Source organism: Clytia hemisphaerica, unplaced genomic scaffold, assembly GCF_902728285.1.
Source record: "Clytia hemisphaerica strain Z4C2 unplaced genomic scaffold, Clytia hemisphaerica genome assembly, whole genome shotgun sequence".
Lineage (NCBI taxonomy): Eukaryota > Metazoa > Cnidaria > Hydrozoa > Leptothecata > Clytiidae > Clytia > Clytia hemisphaerica.
The window spans coordinates 888,878-903,212 of NW_027104101.1; the positions used below are offsets into that span (position 1 = coordinate 888,878).

The following is a 14,335-nucleotide window of genomic DNA, read 5'->3' on the forward strand; positions in this document are numbered from 1 at the left end:
CCGCCTAAGCAAAAGCATATTACCATATACTACCGGGCCACTTCAGTCTATCAAAAAGCTTTAAGTGGACCCCCGGGGTATAGGATCTCAGGATTCAAAAGTTCAAAAATGGTCCAGTAGTGCTTGAAATATAGCCTAGAAACCAATAAATCCCTCCTAGATCGAAATATTCGATGAAACCAAGTTGAAGGGCCCGAAATTGACATTCTCGCTTGAACTTCAATTTTCGAAAAATGGTAAAATAGCCAAAATTACCAATATGTTATGGCACTGATTGTAGCTCGAGTTTAGAATTGCGATTTCGACCTCCGTCTTATTTCTTTAGATTTGGTGATTTCATCCCACGTCGTATTCAATCACGCGTTCTGGCCATGGTCTGGTCATTAATCGGTATTATCATGAACTCACTGATTGTTGGATCACTCGTCACTACTCTTATGTCTCTCAATATTCAAAAGGATGTCAAGCTATATGGCACTAAGGTTCGGATTTTTTTATAACCCTATCATACATGCATAGTAATTAGTCATAATAGTTGGGAAAAAGGAGCATTCCTTCCAATTACAAAATCCACAATTGTATTGATTTTAAAGTTGTTTAACTTCAAATTCAGTAATGTAAAGTTTTAACCCTTTCAGTCCCACGCGACCGCACTGCGGTCCCTTTGGACCCGTCGTTTTTTCCCAGAGGACTGCATAGCGGTCCCTGATTTATTTTTTAAATTGTGATGTTTTGGCGGGAAATAAAGAGATATCTTTAAACAGCTTTCAAAGAAGATAAGATAGCGCGTCGTGTGCAAAAAACCGCGTAAAAAAAGCTTGTTCGAGTAAAAAGTTTTGTTCACAAAAGTATTTACAAAAATTTTTGCAAGCAAAATCTGTAAGGCCGAAAATGGGATTTTTTACAACTTCTATCAATCATTATGATTTTTCTATGAGGGCTAATCAAATAATTCTTTTTTCAGTTAGTAGATACTGTTGTGCTAAACATTTATCAGAAGAATGAATGGGTTTAAATCATTTTTTCATAAAAAAAAATTACCATTGAATGGCAAAAAAATGCTGTTTTCAAATTTTTTTTTGCCTCTCTCTGGTCACGTGACACGCTGATGACGTCATTTTTCAATTGTTTTTCTATCAAAATGATCCTCATACTATAAGTGAAAAAGGGCGAAAACTTTAGAGGACTAGGTTTAGTGATTCCAGAGATATTGAAGCATGAGTAAATGCATTCAAAAACTCGTTTTACGGCTCTGGGAAAGTAGCTGTGAAAACTCTGGGACTGAAAGGGTTAAGTCTGAGTTTTTACAAATTTAGACTTAAAATTTAGGATGAGCTTAGGGTATAAGGAAGGTTATAAGTTTGTAAGGTGGTAAGGTAGGGAATATAGCCTGGTAGCCCTCTCAAATCGAAATGCCCGAGGTAATAGAGTAGAAAATAGCTAATTCCAGCATTCTCGCCCGAATTCTTAATTCAGATTATTCGTGAGATACTACCACCACTATAGTAGAAACTTACCAAAGAAAATCTGCACTGAGATTTGTTTTGACCTTTTTACCCACTGAAGTTTGAATCGACTATACTAGACGGTTCCCGTCGTCGCCAACGCCGGTTAACGGTTTTGCTTGCACATCAAAAGCCTTTAAAATACGATAATGTGGGTTAATTCCTGACATCGTTTTGGCTTAAAATCCCGAATACAATAATAAAAATTATACTTCTAAACTTTCTACATTAGTCAAAATTTTCCCGTTTGTTGGCTTCACATGAGGACAGCTTAAGACCGGCGCATATGCAATGCAACCAACATTGAAACCTTTTTAAATAATGTTAGACGAAGTTTAATCATCAAATAACAATGTTGGATTTTGTTGCGTGTGTTGATATAAAATAATTCGAAATCGTGCAACAAAAATGCCACACCTTTTTATTTGAAACTTTGTGACGTCGCAGTACTTTTTCATGAAATTGACGTCAGAACTTTTTTCGTTTACAAATAGCAGTGTAGAGTCTTCTCTAACCCGAGTTTTCTACGCTTGTCAAACTTAGCGCGAGACTTTTTGTATCGAAGGTGGATAGGTTTTCCAGCCGCGGCGTTCAAATTTTAGAAACCTTAACATATGTTACTGGGCTAGCGTTACAGACATTTTTCATAAACTCATTTAGTATAGTACTAGCCGTCACCCGGCGTCGCACCCGCCGAGTAGAGTGTTGTTGAACACATCAAAAGCCCTTTGGATGGTGGGGGAGTATAAAAAGATCTGATTTGTATATTGTAAGCCGAAAAAACGAAATATTACCACTTATCAATAATCGAAGCTTGAAAAATCGCATATTTTATGTTTGGTGACGTCATTTTGGCCCTAAGTGACGTCATCGAAAGGGTAATCAACTTTTTACTTCACTGAAATCAATTTGTCATTTAACCAAAATATTCTCTTGATGATTTCCGATCCAATGAGGGGTCAATCATTGCTTAAATCGTTCTCAAACTCGAGATATTATATTTTTCCGTTTTTAATGACGTCATCGGACCGAAAAAGCCTCAATTTGACTATTTCTAATTTTGAAGTTTCTATATAGCTACTCTTACCCCTCCCAACTTATTCTTCATTAAATTTCCGATCCAAAGAGAGGTCAACGACTTCCCAGCTCCTATCCAATCTCGAGATATAGCATTTTTCCTGTTTTGATGACGTCATCAACTGAAAACGCCTAAAAATTCAGCCAAATTTTAAAGTCACACTCAAGCCATATAAACCCTCCCATCTTATTCTCCATAAAATTCTCGATCCAATGAGGGGTCGACGACCTCCCAACTCCTTTTCAAACTCGAGATATCGCATTTTGAAGATTTTCCGAAATCTGTGACGTCATTGGGTCTCTTTACCCCTAATGTTATCAACGGTCGATTCGCGAATTTTGAAATTTTTGCGGTCAATGGGTAGCTTATGCCCCAAGGGTCCCAAAAAACCAAAAAACGTCAATTATTTCCACGGGAAAGTGGGTTTTTAAATTTGCGAAAGATTTGCACTGCAACGACTTCTTTAAAAAACGCTAATTTTCACACTCTTCCCTTGACCACTTTCGCTTTCGTTTTCGACCACCCACCCAACCATCTAACCAAAAAGTCGGTCACGTAACTCTCGAACCCCCATCTCAAAAATCCAAAATGGCCACCCCACGGCTCATAGAAAATTAGACTTTTAGTATATAGACTAGCCGTCACCCGGCGTCGCACCCGCCGAGTAGAGTGTTGTTGAACACATCAAAAGCCCTTTGGATGATGGGGGAGTATAAAAAGATCTGATTTGTATATTGTAAACCCAAAGAACGAAATATTACCACTTTTCACTGATCAAAACTCGGAAAACCGCATATTTCATGTTTGGTGACGTCATTTTGGCCCTAAGTGACGTCATCGAAAGGGTAATCAACTTTTAACTTCACTGAAATCAATTTGTCATTCATCCAAAAGATTCTCTTGATGATTTCCGATCCAATGAGGGGTCAATCATTGCATAAATCCTTCTCAAACTCGAGATATTGTATTTTTTAAATTTTGATGACGTCATCGGACCCAAAATGCCCAATTTGATTAAATTCATTTTCGAAAGTTCCTATATACCCACGCTTACCCCTTCCAACCCATTCTCCATTAAATTTCCGATCCAATGAGGGGTCAACCATTTTCTAACTCCTATCCAATCTCAAGATATCGCATTTTTCCTGTTTTGATGACGTCATCAACTGAAAACGCCTAAAAATTCAGCCAAATTTCAAAGTCATATCTAAGCCATACAAACCCTGTCATCTTATTCTCCATAAAATTCTCGATCCAATGAGGGGTCACCGACCTTCTAACTCCTTTTCAAACTCGAGATATCGCATTTTGAAGTTTTTCCTAAATCTGTGACGTCATTGGGTCCCTTTACCCCTAATGTTGTCAACGGTCAATTCGCGAATTTTGGAATTTTTGCGGTCAACGGGTAGCTTATGCCCCAAGGGTCCCAAAAAACCAAAAAACGTCAATTATTTCCACGGGAAAGTGGGTTTTTAAATTTGCGAAAGATTTGCACTGCAACGACTTCTCCCCAAAAACGCCAATTTTCACACTCTTCCCCTGACCACTTTCGCTTTCGTTTTCCACCACCCATCCATCCAACCAACCAAAAAATCGGTCACGTAACTCTCGAACCCCCATCTCAAAAATCCATAATGGCTCCCCCACGGCTCATAGAGAATTAGACTTTTAGTATATAGACTAGCCGTCACCCGGCGTCGCACCCGCCGAGTAGAGTGTTGTTGAACACATCAAAAGCCCTTTGGATGGTGGGGGAGGGTAAAAATTGTATATTGTAAGCCCAAAGAACGAAATATTACCACTTTTCACTGATCAAAACTCGGAAAACCGCATATTTCATGTTTGGTGACGTCATTTTGGCCCTAAGTGACGTCATCGAAAGGGTAATAAACTTTTTACTTCACTGAAATCAATTTGTTATTCATCCAAACGATTCTCTTGATGATTTCCGGTCCAATGAGGGGTCAATCATTGCATAAATCCTTCTCAAACTCGAGATATTGTATTTTTTAGGTTTTGATGACGTCATCGGACCCAAAATGCCCCAATTTGAATATATTTATTTTCTAAAGTTTCTATATACCCACTTTTACCCCTCCCAACTGATTCTCCATTCAATTCCCGATCCATTGAGGGGTCAATGACCTCCAAACTCCTTTCCAATCTCGAGATATCGCATTTTTTCTGTTTTGATGACATCATCATCTGAAAACGCCTAAAAATTCAGCCAAATTTTAAAGTCACACTCAAGCCATATAAACCCTTCCATCGTATTCTCCATAAAATTCTCGATCCGATGAGAGGTCACTGACCTCCCAACTCCTTTTCAAACTCGAGATATCGCATTTTCGAGTTTTTCCCAAATCTGTGACGTCATTGGGTCCCTTTACCCCTAATGTTATCAACGGTCAATTCGCGAATTTTGAAATTTTTGCGGTCAACGGGTAGCTTATGCCCCAAGGGTCCCAAAAAACCAAAAAACGTCAATTATTTCCACGGGAAAGTGGGTTTTTAAATTTGCGAAAGATTTGCACTGCAACGACTTCTTTAAAAAACGCTAATTTTCACACTCTTCCCCTGACCACTTTCGCTTTCGTTTTCCACCACCCATCCATCCAACCAACCAAAAAATCGGTCACGTAACTCTCGAACCCCCATCTCAAAAATCCATAATGGCCCCCCACAGCTCAATACGAATTAGACTTTTAGTATATAGACTAGCCGTCACCCGGCGTCGCACCCGCCGAGGAGTAGATAAGCTGAACGCATCCTAAGCCCTTTGGATAGTAAAGGAGAAACTATAGACTGAATCAATCCCAAAGAACGAAAAATTGCCACTTGAGACCGATCAAAACTCGATAAATCGCATATTTAATGTTTGGTGACGTCATTTGGGCCTTAAGTGACGTCATCGAAAGGGCAATAAACTTTTCACTTCACTGAAAGTATTTCTTCATTGACTGAAAAGGTTCTATTGATGATTTCCGATCCAATGAGGGGTCAATCATTACTGAAATCCTTCTCAAACTCCAGTTATTGTATTTTTCAGGTTTTGATGACGTCATCGGACCCAAAATGCCTCAATTTGAATATATTTATTTTCGAAAGTCTCTATATACCAACTCCTACCCTCCCAGCTTATTCTCCATTAAATTTCCCATCAAATGATGGGTCAACCATCTCCTAACTCCTTTCCAATCTCGAGATATTGGATTTTTCCTGTTTTGATGACGTCATCAACTAAAAACGCCTAAAAATTCAGCCAAATTTTAAAGTCACACTCAAGCCTTATAACCTTTCTCATCTTATTCTCCATAAAATTCTCGATACAATGAGGGGTCACCGACCTCCCAACTCCTTTTCAAACTCGAGATATCGCATTTTGAAGTTTTTCCCAAATCTGTGACGTCATTGGGTCCCTTTACCCCTAATGTTTTCAACGATGAATTCGCGAATTTTGAAATTTTTGCGTTCAACGGGTAGCTTATGCCCCAAGGGTCCCAAAAAACCAAAAAACGTCAATTATTTCCACGGGAAAGTGGGTTTTTAAATTTGCGAAAGATTTGCACTGCAACGACTTCTTCACAAAAACGCTAATTTCCACACTCTTCCCCTGACCACTTTCGCTTTCGTTTTCAACCACCCACCCAACCATCCAACCAAAAAATCGGTCACGTAACTCTCGAACCCCCATCTCAAAAATCCATAATGGCCCCCTCACGGCTCACTCACATTCTACGTTTAGTAATATAGACTAGCCGTCACCCGGCGTCGCACCCGCCGAGGAGTAGATAAGCTGAACGCATCATAATCCCTTTGGATGGTGGGGAGGGTCAAAAGATCTGATTTGTAAACCCAAACAACAAAAAATTTCCACTTTAAATGGTTGTAAACTAATGATATTGCAAATTTAATGTTTTGTGACGTCACCGAAAGGGTAATGAGCTTTTCACTTCACTGAAATCAATCTGTCATATAGCCAAAAGATTCTCACGATGATTTCCGATCCAATGAGGGGTCATCCATTGCTTAAATCCTTATCAAATTCGAGATATTGTATTTTTTAGCTTTTGATGACGTCATCGGACATTTACTTTTGAAAGTTTCTATATACCCACTTTTACCCCTCCCAACTTATTCTTCATTAAATTTCCGATCCAATGAGGGGTCAACGACCTCCCAACCCGTTTCCAATCTCGAGATATCGCATTTTTCATGTTTTGATGACGTCATCAACTGAAAACGCCTAAAATTTAAGCCAAATTTCAAATTCACTTTCAAGCCTTATAACCCCTTCCATCTTATTCGCCATAGAATTCTCGATCCAATGAGGGGTCACCGACCTCCCAACTCCTTTTCAAACTCGAGATATCGCATTGTGAAGTTTTTCCAAAATCTGTGACGTCATTGTCCCTTTACCCCTAATGTTGTCAACGGTTAATTCGCGAATTTCGGAATTTTTGCGGTCAACGGGTAGCTTATGCCCCAAGGGTCCCAAAAAACCCAAAAACGTCAATTATTTCCACGGGAAAGTGGGTTTTTAAATTTGCGAAAGATTTGCACTGCAACGACTTCTTCGCAAAAACGCTAATTTCCACACTCTTCCCCTGGCCACTTTCGCTTTCGTTTTGAACCATCCATCCAACCAAAAAACCAACCAAAATCGGTCACGTAACTCTCGAACCCCCATCTCAAAAATCCATAATGGCTCCCCCACGGCTCATAGAGAATTAGACTTTTAGTATATAGACTAGCCGTCACCCGGCGTCGCACCCGCCGAGTAGAGTGTTGTTGAACACATCAAAAGCCCTTTGGATGGTGGGGGAGTATAAAAAGATCTGATTTGTATATTGTAAGCCGAAAAACGAAATATTACCACTTATCAATAATCGAAGCTTGAAAAATCGCATATTTTATGTTTGGTGACGTCATTTTGGCCCTAAGTGACGTCATCGAAAGGGTAATAAACTTTTTACTTCACTGAAATCAATTTGTCATTTAACCAAAATATTCTCTTGATGATTTCCGATCTAATGTGGGGTCAATCATTACTGAAATCCTTCTCAAACTCGAGATATTGTATTTTTAAGGTTTTGATGACGTCATCGGACCAAAAAAGCCTCAATTTAAATATATTTATTTTTGAAAGTTTCTATATACCAACTATTACCCCTTCCAACTTATTATCCATTAAATTTTCGATCAAATAAGGGGTCAACGACTTCCCAGCTCCTATCCAATCTCGAGATATCGCATTTTTCCTGTTTTGATGACGTCATCAACTGAAAACGCCTAAAAATTCAGCCAAATTTTAAAGTCAGACTCAAGCCATATAAACTCTCCCATCTTATTCTCCATAAAATTCTCGATCCAATGAGGGGTCACCGACCTCCCAACTCCTTTTCAAACTCGAGATATCGCATTTTGAAGTTTTTCCCAAATCTGTGACGTCATTGGGTCCCTTTACCCCTAATGTTGTCAACGGTCAATTCGCGAATTTCGGAATTTTCGCGGCGAACGGGTAGCTTATGCCCCAAGGGTCCCAAAAAACCAAAAAACGTCAATTATTTCCACGGGAAAGTGGTTTTTCAAATTTGCGAAAGATTTGCACTGCAACGACTTCTTCACAAAAACGCTAATTTCCACACTTTTCCCTGACCACTTTCGCTTTCGTTTTCAACCACCCATCCAACCAAACAACCAACCAAAATCGGTCACGTAACTCTCGAATCCCCCATCTCAAAAATCCATAATGGCTCCCCCACGGCTCATAGAAAATTAGACTTTTAGTATATAGAAGATGTTTTCAATTTGTTTAACTGCTTACTTTCCAGGTGGCCGTAATGAAAGATTCCATTGAAGAAAATACGGCAGTTCGTCGTAATGCAGAACCGGTGCCTAGTAGGTTTCCTTTCTTCATTATCAAACTTCTCAAAATGTAGTAACCCAGATCTCATTTATTGTATACCTCAGAGACCCGGTAGGATTTGTTTCAGCCAGTGGTTGTAAAAATAACGGACTGAAATTCAATAGGATTGATATCTCCATGTTTTTGTGGCTGGGGATCTAAATTAGTTAAAGTTAGAAAATTCAGTGGGGATGAGAAAATAGCATAATATTTTGCAGTGAGGATTCGCTTATTCGAATATTTTCAGTGGGGAAAAAATTGGAGTATAAATTTCCACCGTGGGACGATATTTTGACCAATTTTTCCAGTGGGAAGGGGTATAACGTCGGCTTTCTTTTGCATCTTTATGGAATGTTTCCGCCCTCAATTAGCAATGAATTAGGCTATCAGATCCTGCTTTGCTTCAACCGTAAAACCTTTTCAAAGAGAGACTTAAAAACATATGGATGTGTCCATTGTGTAGTCTATGGATTATCTACCAAAAGTTTGAAAAGGTCAAGCTCAGATCCGCAGCTAATCATTTATCGTCTTTTTTCCTAGAACTATCGATCGAGGAGATGAAAAGGGCCTTATTGAATGGTGATGTCGACGCAATGCTTATGGATGTGTATACACTAGCAGAATACCCTGAAATTACATCTAGCTCTGAATTTGATGTTAAAGAAATTATACATGTAAGCGCATATCATAATTTATTGAAAGCTTTGACTTTATTTGGGGGGAGGGGGCAATCAGTCAAATTGACCGACGGGTACGTGTGGCGGCTAAGGGTATGTTTTTCAAGATATCAAAAATTCACTCTAAGAGTGGACTTTTGAAAATGCACTGTAAGGGTGAAAGTTTCATCAAATCCGGGAAAAATTGCAATTTTCGCCTGAAAATTCTGTTTTTTTTTGTTCTATAAGAGTTAAAATTATGAGAAAAATGCATATTAAGGGTACTAATTTCACCGATTTTCTGCTGCACTGTAAGGGTGCAATTCTAAAAGCCAATTTTTTCAACGCACATACCGTCAGTTAGAAAACCCAATGCCCCCCATCAAGACTTTTCAGACTATTTTAAATAATCTTAAAACAGATTATCCGTCACCATGCTCTGTCTTAAAGGGCCGTGTCGAATATGATAAGGATGAGATCGAAGCTTGAGTAACAATCAAAATCTGCTTGGAAATCACATTCTAACGAGCAAAAAGTTTTTTTATGCGTTTTGGATTTTGAAAGATTAGAGGACTCGAACCTTTCTCAATTTTTCTTAGAAAGAAAGTATAGAAGTATCTTTGTCTTCTTTACAGGCACGAAAAGCGTACGGATTTGTGTTAGCAGGTGCATTGGAGAATGTGGCGAGCGCTGTCGATGTTTACATCAAGAGCAATGAAGATCGAATCCTCAATATCATTTCTAACCAGACCAAACCACTTACTGTAAGTTAGCCTATTTCATAGGATTCGTGCATCTGTTACAATGCTTTTTCCTATTCTTTTCAAAGAGGAAAAATCACAAATCTGTGCAGATTTCCTTTCAAGAAATACGTTAAAAGAATTGATTGTTATTGTCATCATACAAATAACTTGATTTAAGAGCTCTTCTTCATAGTTGTTGCTTTGGAAATCTTGTCTAATACCGCTGAAAGAGTGCTTTTAGATGACAGGAGTCAGATACACAGAGCTTAATATAAACCCTCAGGGGCCGTTTCTCATTCACGACAAACCAAAATCATTTCATGAGAGCTTTTTTGAAAGTGCTACGCTTTTCTTAGCACTGCCTAACAGCGGCGGATAAGGTTTGATAGATAGCACGGGGTAGTTCAAGATAAAAAGATCTATTCAGACAATCATTTCTGCTCCTCCGCAAACTGTCACATCTGTTAACGAGCAATAAAACATTGAACTCTCGCTACAGTAATTCGAATTTCTATCATTTCCCATTCGAGCTCTAATTAGATGTTTATAATAGTAAACTTATACCAAACTCTATCCAAGATTTCCTTCATACATAACTTTCTTACCCAGCTTCATTTTCTGTTACAGATAATTGACAGATCAGGCGAAGTGAAATCTATCTTCGATCCAGACTCCAAACCACTCCATACAACACTCATCGTGGTCTTCATTCTTATAGCTGTTTTATCCTGTATTGGTTTTTTTGTTCATCAAATCAGAATCAGAAGAAATAGAGTGGTGCCCGGTAAGTTAAAACTAGCCCTCAGTATCTTTGAGTCTCATTTTAAAACTAATTTGATTTCAACCTCGAGTTCTAGGCCCAGGTCAGATTTTCCAAAATTTTACACCCGTGCACTCTTTCTCGTTTTGGAAGGCTTGGAAAAATGATCCTTAAGGGCCGCACGTACTAAGTCGTTTACCTTGAGTGTCCCTCCCCCCGGATTAGGTCGAATGTAAAAGTAAACCTCATGTTTTAGAATGTTTTTTTTTTGTTTGTCAGAAATTTGATTAAGTCCTTCATCATGGCAAGAGGGTCCACAGTTAATTCAGACTTGACTTACTGCAACTCAACTTACTTGGAGACTAGGAACAGTACACCATATTTTTTGAAAGACAAGTGGGCTTTCCTTCAATAATCTTTATAATCAATGGATCTATTATTTTTCGTCTTCCACAGAGTACCTATTGGAATGTTCAAAACAGAAAACCAATCAGGAGCTATCAAAGCACGTTGATGAATTCGTCACAAATTACCCAAAAATTCTCGAAAGCATTTGCAACCGGTACGAGAAGGAGATTGTCGGTAGACACGTAAAGCCTCATTTACATTGCCTTCGTCGACGTAAGCGTAGAGTTACACCATCTACACCAAGAGATTCAGAAAACGGTGACGTAGATGTGGCCCGGGAGAATTTATACGCTATAACACCGTCACAATCAGTATTCATACGTCACGGCGTTGAATCATTAGACGGAAGTTTCTTTATGACGAGAAATTCCTTGTTTAACGAAAACGATGATGATGTTTTCGTTGAACGACAAACGACAAGAACTCCTCGAGAATTTGAACGACCTTTAACGAGTTGGGAAAATCATGACCCTTGCGCAATAATTGACGAAAACGATCCTTTGGAGGGTCCTGAGGCGCCGGTTACGAGTCGAATTAAAGGTCCAGAGCCAAGAACTCAGAGCCCTGCTTCTATAGTACGTACAAGTAGTAAAAACGTTGATCAGACACCAGACGATGATGAAGGACTACCAGTTTTGATACATTTTCCAAAAGACAAAAAAGATGTCGAAAAAGTCGGTGGATAGTAAAATAACACAAAGAAACTCGATGGCTAAAAAAGGAAAACTTTTTAATTTTTGATTTGACCCATCATCTTTCAGGTGACCCAGAGTTTACATATTTTTACAACACAAAAGGGACTTCGAAAACTATTGCAGTGGAAAGAACGTGAACAGCAGTGATTTACACGAAATTCTTCCCCATTCGATAGAAGACATAGTAAAGAAATGTATACCCGATTCTTTGGACCACAATGGTATCACTTCATACCAAATGAATTATTGTTGATTCCATTTTAGTTTTAAATGTTTCAAATTTTACGTTCAAACATTGTAAATACTAAGAGAGTGTAAATAGATTTTTTATTTTTGATAACGCACTAAATTTTATTGTTTAAAATATATTCGAATCGTGTAAAAAATACAACAAATTATGGTTATATCTCCGCCAAACGTCTAAAAATAACAAGAGAAAGGGTCAGTTTGCGAATTGTCAATAACGCCTTCGCGAGCTAATGTCGATCAAATGGCTTTAGGACACAAATGGGTCATTGTCGTAAAACTTTGGAACCTTACATCACTTAATAACGTTAATAACGTAAGCGGTCACACCATTGAGTTTAAAGCCCGAATGATTCGAAAGAAATCTTCAATCTTATCAAGCAAGAAAAGTGAAACCTTAAGATTTGTCAATCTGGCGTTTGTGTGAAAACCACGCAGTTCACACGTTATGGATGAAAATAAGTGGCTTCATTTTCCACCCAGTAGTTTCAACTCTAGCAGTCAGGAATAACTTCAAATTAGCCTATCATCTCGGAATATCACCTAATTAGCCTAGAATAAGCAAATTAGCCCATTTCATATAGGCTAATTAGCTCATAATGAAGAAAAATTTGATTTTTGAGCCAAATACTAATAGTCGATTCGAAGGTAGAGTCATTAGAGTATCCTTTACAGGCCCTGCATAAGGTTTTTATCGGATACGTGAAATTTGATTTCTGGAAATTCCTAGAAATTACCATTTTAATTTCGCAACTCTTCTTTTCGCAATAGAAATAACTCGAAAACAAATGCGATGTTTTGATAGGGCTTAGGGGCGTTACAATATTTTGAAGAGTCTTTGCTCAAAGAAACAAATCACAGAGAGAATCCCCTTGACTCGGCTTATACGTTAAAAAAAAACGTAGGATCTCTTATAGATGTAGAAATTTTAATGAAAAAAAAAGGTTCATGAATCATTAATTTTGCAAGCTTCCTAGGCTGTATTAAATAACTATCCCAGTCAAAAGAAATTGAAGAAAATATAGCATAATGTTTTTCTTTTTCATTCGTGAAGTTTTTTTCTGTAGATGTAAATGTAACCAAAAGTTATATAATCTTAACAGTAAAGTTTCATATTTACATCTTTGGAAACCTTTTGTTGAATGAGTCAAATGATTCTTTAAAGACAACAGCTTTTTGAGGAACGAATCTGCTGTCTTGAATACTAAATGTCAAGGAGTTAAAATTAACTTAGGATAATACTTTTAAGTTCTGGACAATATTAAGCCACGAGCCTTAGACTTAGATGTTAGATATTTTATTGAAAGATTCGAATTACAACGAATATGAAAAAAGGTTTGACTAGAGATTATGAGTCATATTGTTTTTATGATCTTTGATGTAGCAGGCATATGGTTCTTGATTGCCTAGTTGAAGTATGGAGCAGGTTATGTAATATTATAGTACAGTCGATTATGCTTTATCTTAGATTTATTCAAGAACTGTTTTCCATTTTTTTTGTTTTTGTAAAACTTATAATCTCTAATTTGCTAAATGAGGCCCCCAAGTTGTTTTGTGATGACGAGATAGGGACTTTTTTGCAGTGTGATTACGTGATTTGGTAATTTTTTCTTCGTGATTGCGTGATGCGAGGTTAAAACGTAATCATGATTTGGAAGATTTTTGAGCCGTGATACGTGATTTGGACTTTTCTCAAAGGGATGCATGATTGTCAATTTCTTTTTTTTTTTTTTTGGGGGGGGGGGTGGCCTCCTAAATAGTGTTTAATCATTAAAAGTTGATTGCTGCAGTGACCAGGTACTACAAACACGAATTCTATAAGATAAACTTTTCTTAAGAACCAGTATAATTTTGCTGAGGATCGGCTTTTCTTGTCACTTTGAGCCTCAAATTGTTCTTATCCTGTTCTTGCTTATAGGATGTAATTGAGGTATTTTAGGCGTTATACCCAATTTTCACTAGTTAGAACCCAAATTGCTTGAAATTGAGTAATTTCAGGCTCAGCATTGTTCTTAAGTTGTTCTTTTTTTTTTTGGAGATTTTGAGCCTCAAATTGTTCTTATAAAATTGTTCTTATAAAAAAGAGTACTTTAGGCGTACAAACTTTCGCGAACAGAAACTCTTGCGATTTTCGCGAATTTTGGCCCTTTTCAGGAAAGTAAAATTAAATCTTTAAAAATTCTAGGAAGGGCCATTCGCGTAAGTTTATGCTCGCGAAAAATTCTTGAAAAAATAGAAAATCTGTAAAACTTCAAACTTTGAATAAAATGTAACTTTTATGGCACTTTTTAGTCTGCTAAAAGACTAATAAGTCAAAGAACAAATGTTTCAAGCCA

General features: G+C 37.8%; 1 protein-coding gene across 1 annotated transcript in view; it reads left to right on the forward strand.

Annotated features, from left to right (window-relative positions):
* The window catches only part of LOC136812955 (serine-rich adhesin for platelets-like), a 29,518-nt gene extending 17,397 nt beyond the window's left edge, over positions 1 to 12,121 (forward strand). Inside the window, exons 17-22 of the mRNA XM_067069463.1 lie at positions 326 to 482; positions 8,418 to 8,484; positions 9,032 to 9,165; positions 9,783 to 9,911; positions 10,518 to 10,674; positions 11,107 to 12,121. Coding sequence (XP_066925564.1) covers positions 326 to 482; positions 8,418 to 8,484; positions 9,032 to 9,165; positions 9,783 to 9,911; positions 10,518 to 10,674; positions 11,107 to 11,744 — 1,282 coding nt within the window. The 3' untranslated portion in view covers positions 11,745 to 12,121. The remainder of the gene's footprint in view (positions 1 to 325; positions 483 to 8,417; positions 8,485 to 9,031; positions 9,166 to 9,782; positions 9,912 to 10,517; positions 10,675 to 11,106) is intronic.
* The last annotated feature ends 2,214 nt before the right edge of the window (positions 12,122 to 14,335 follow it).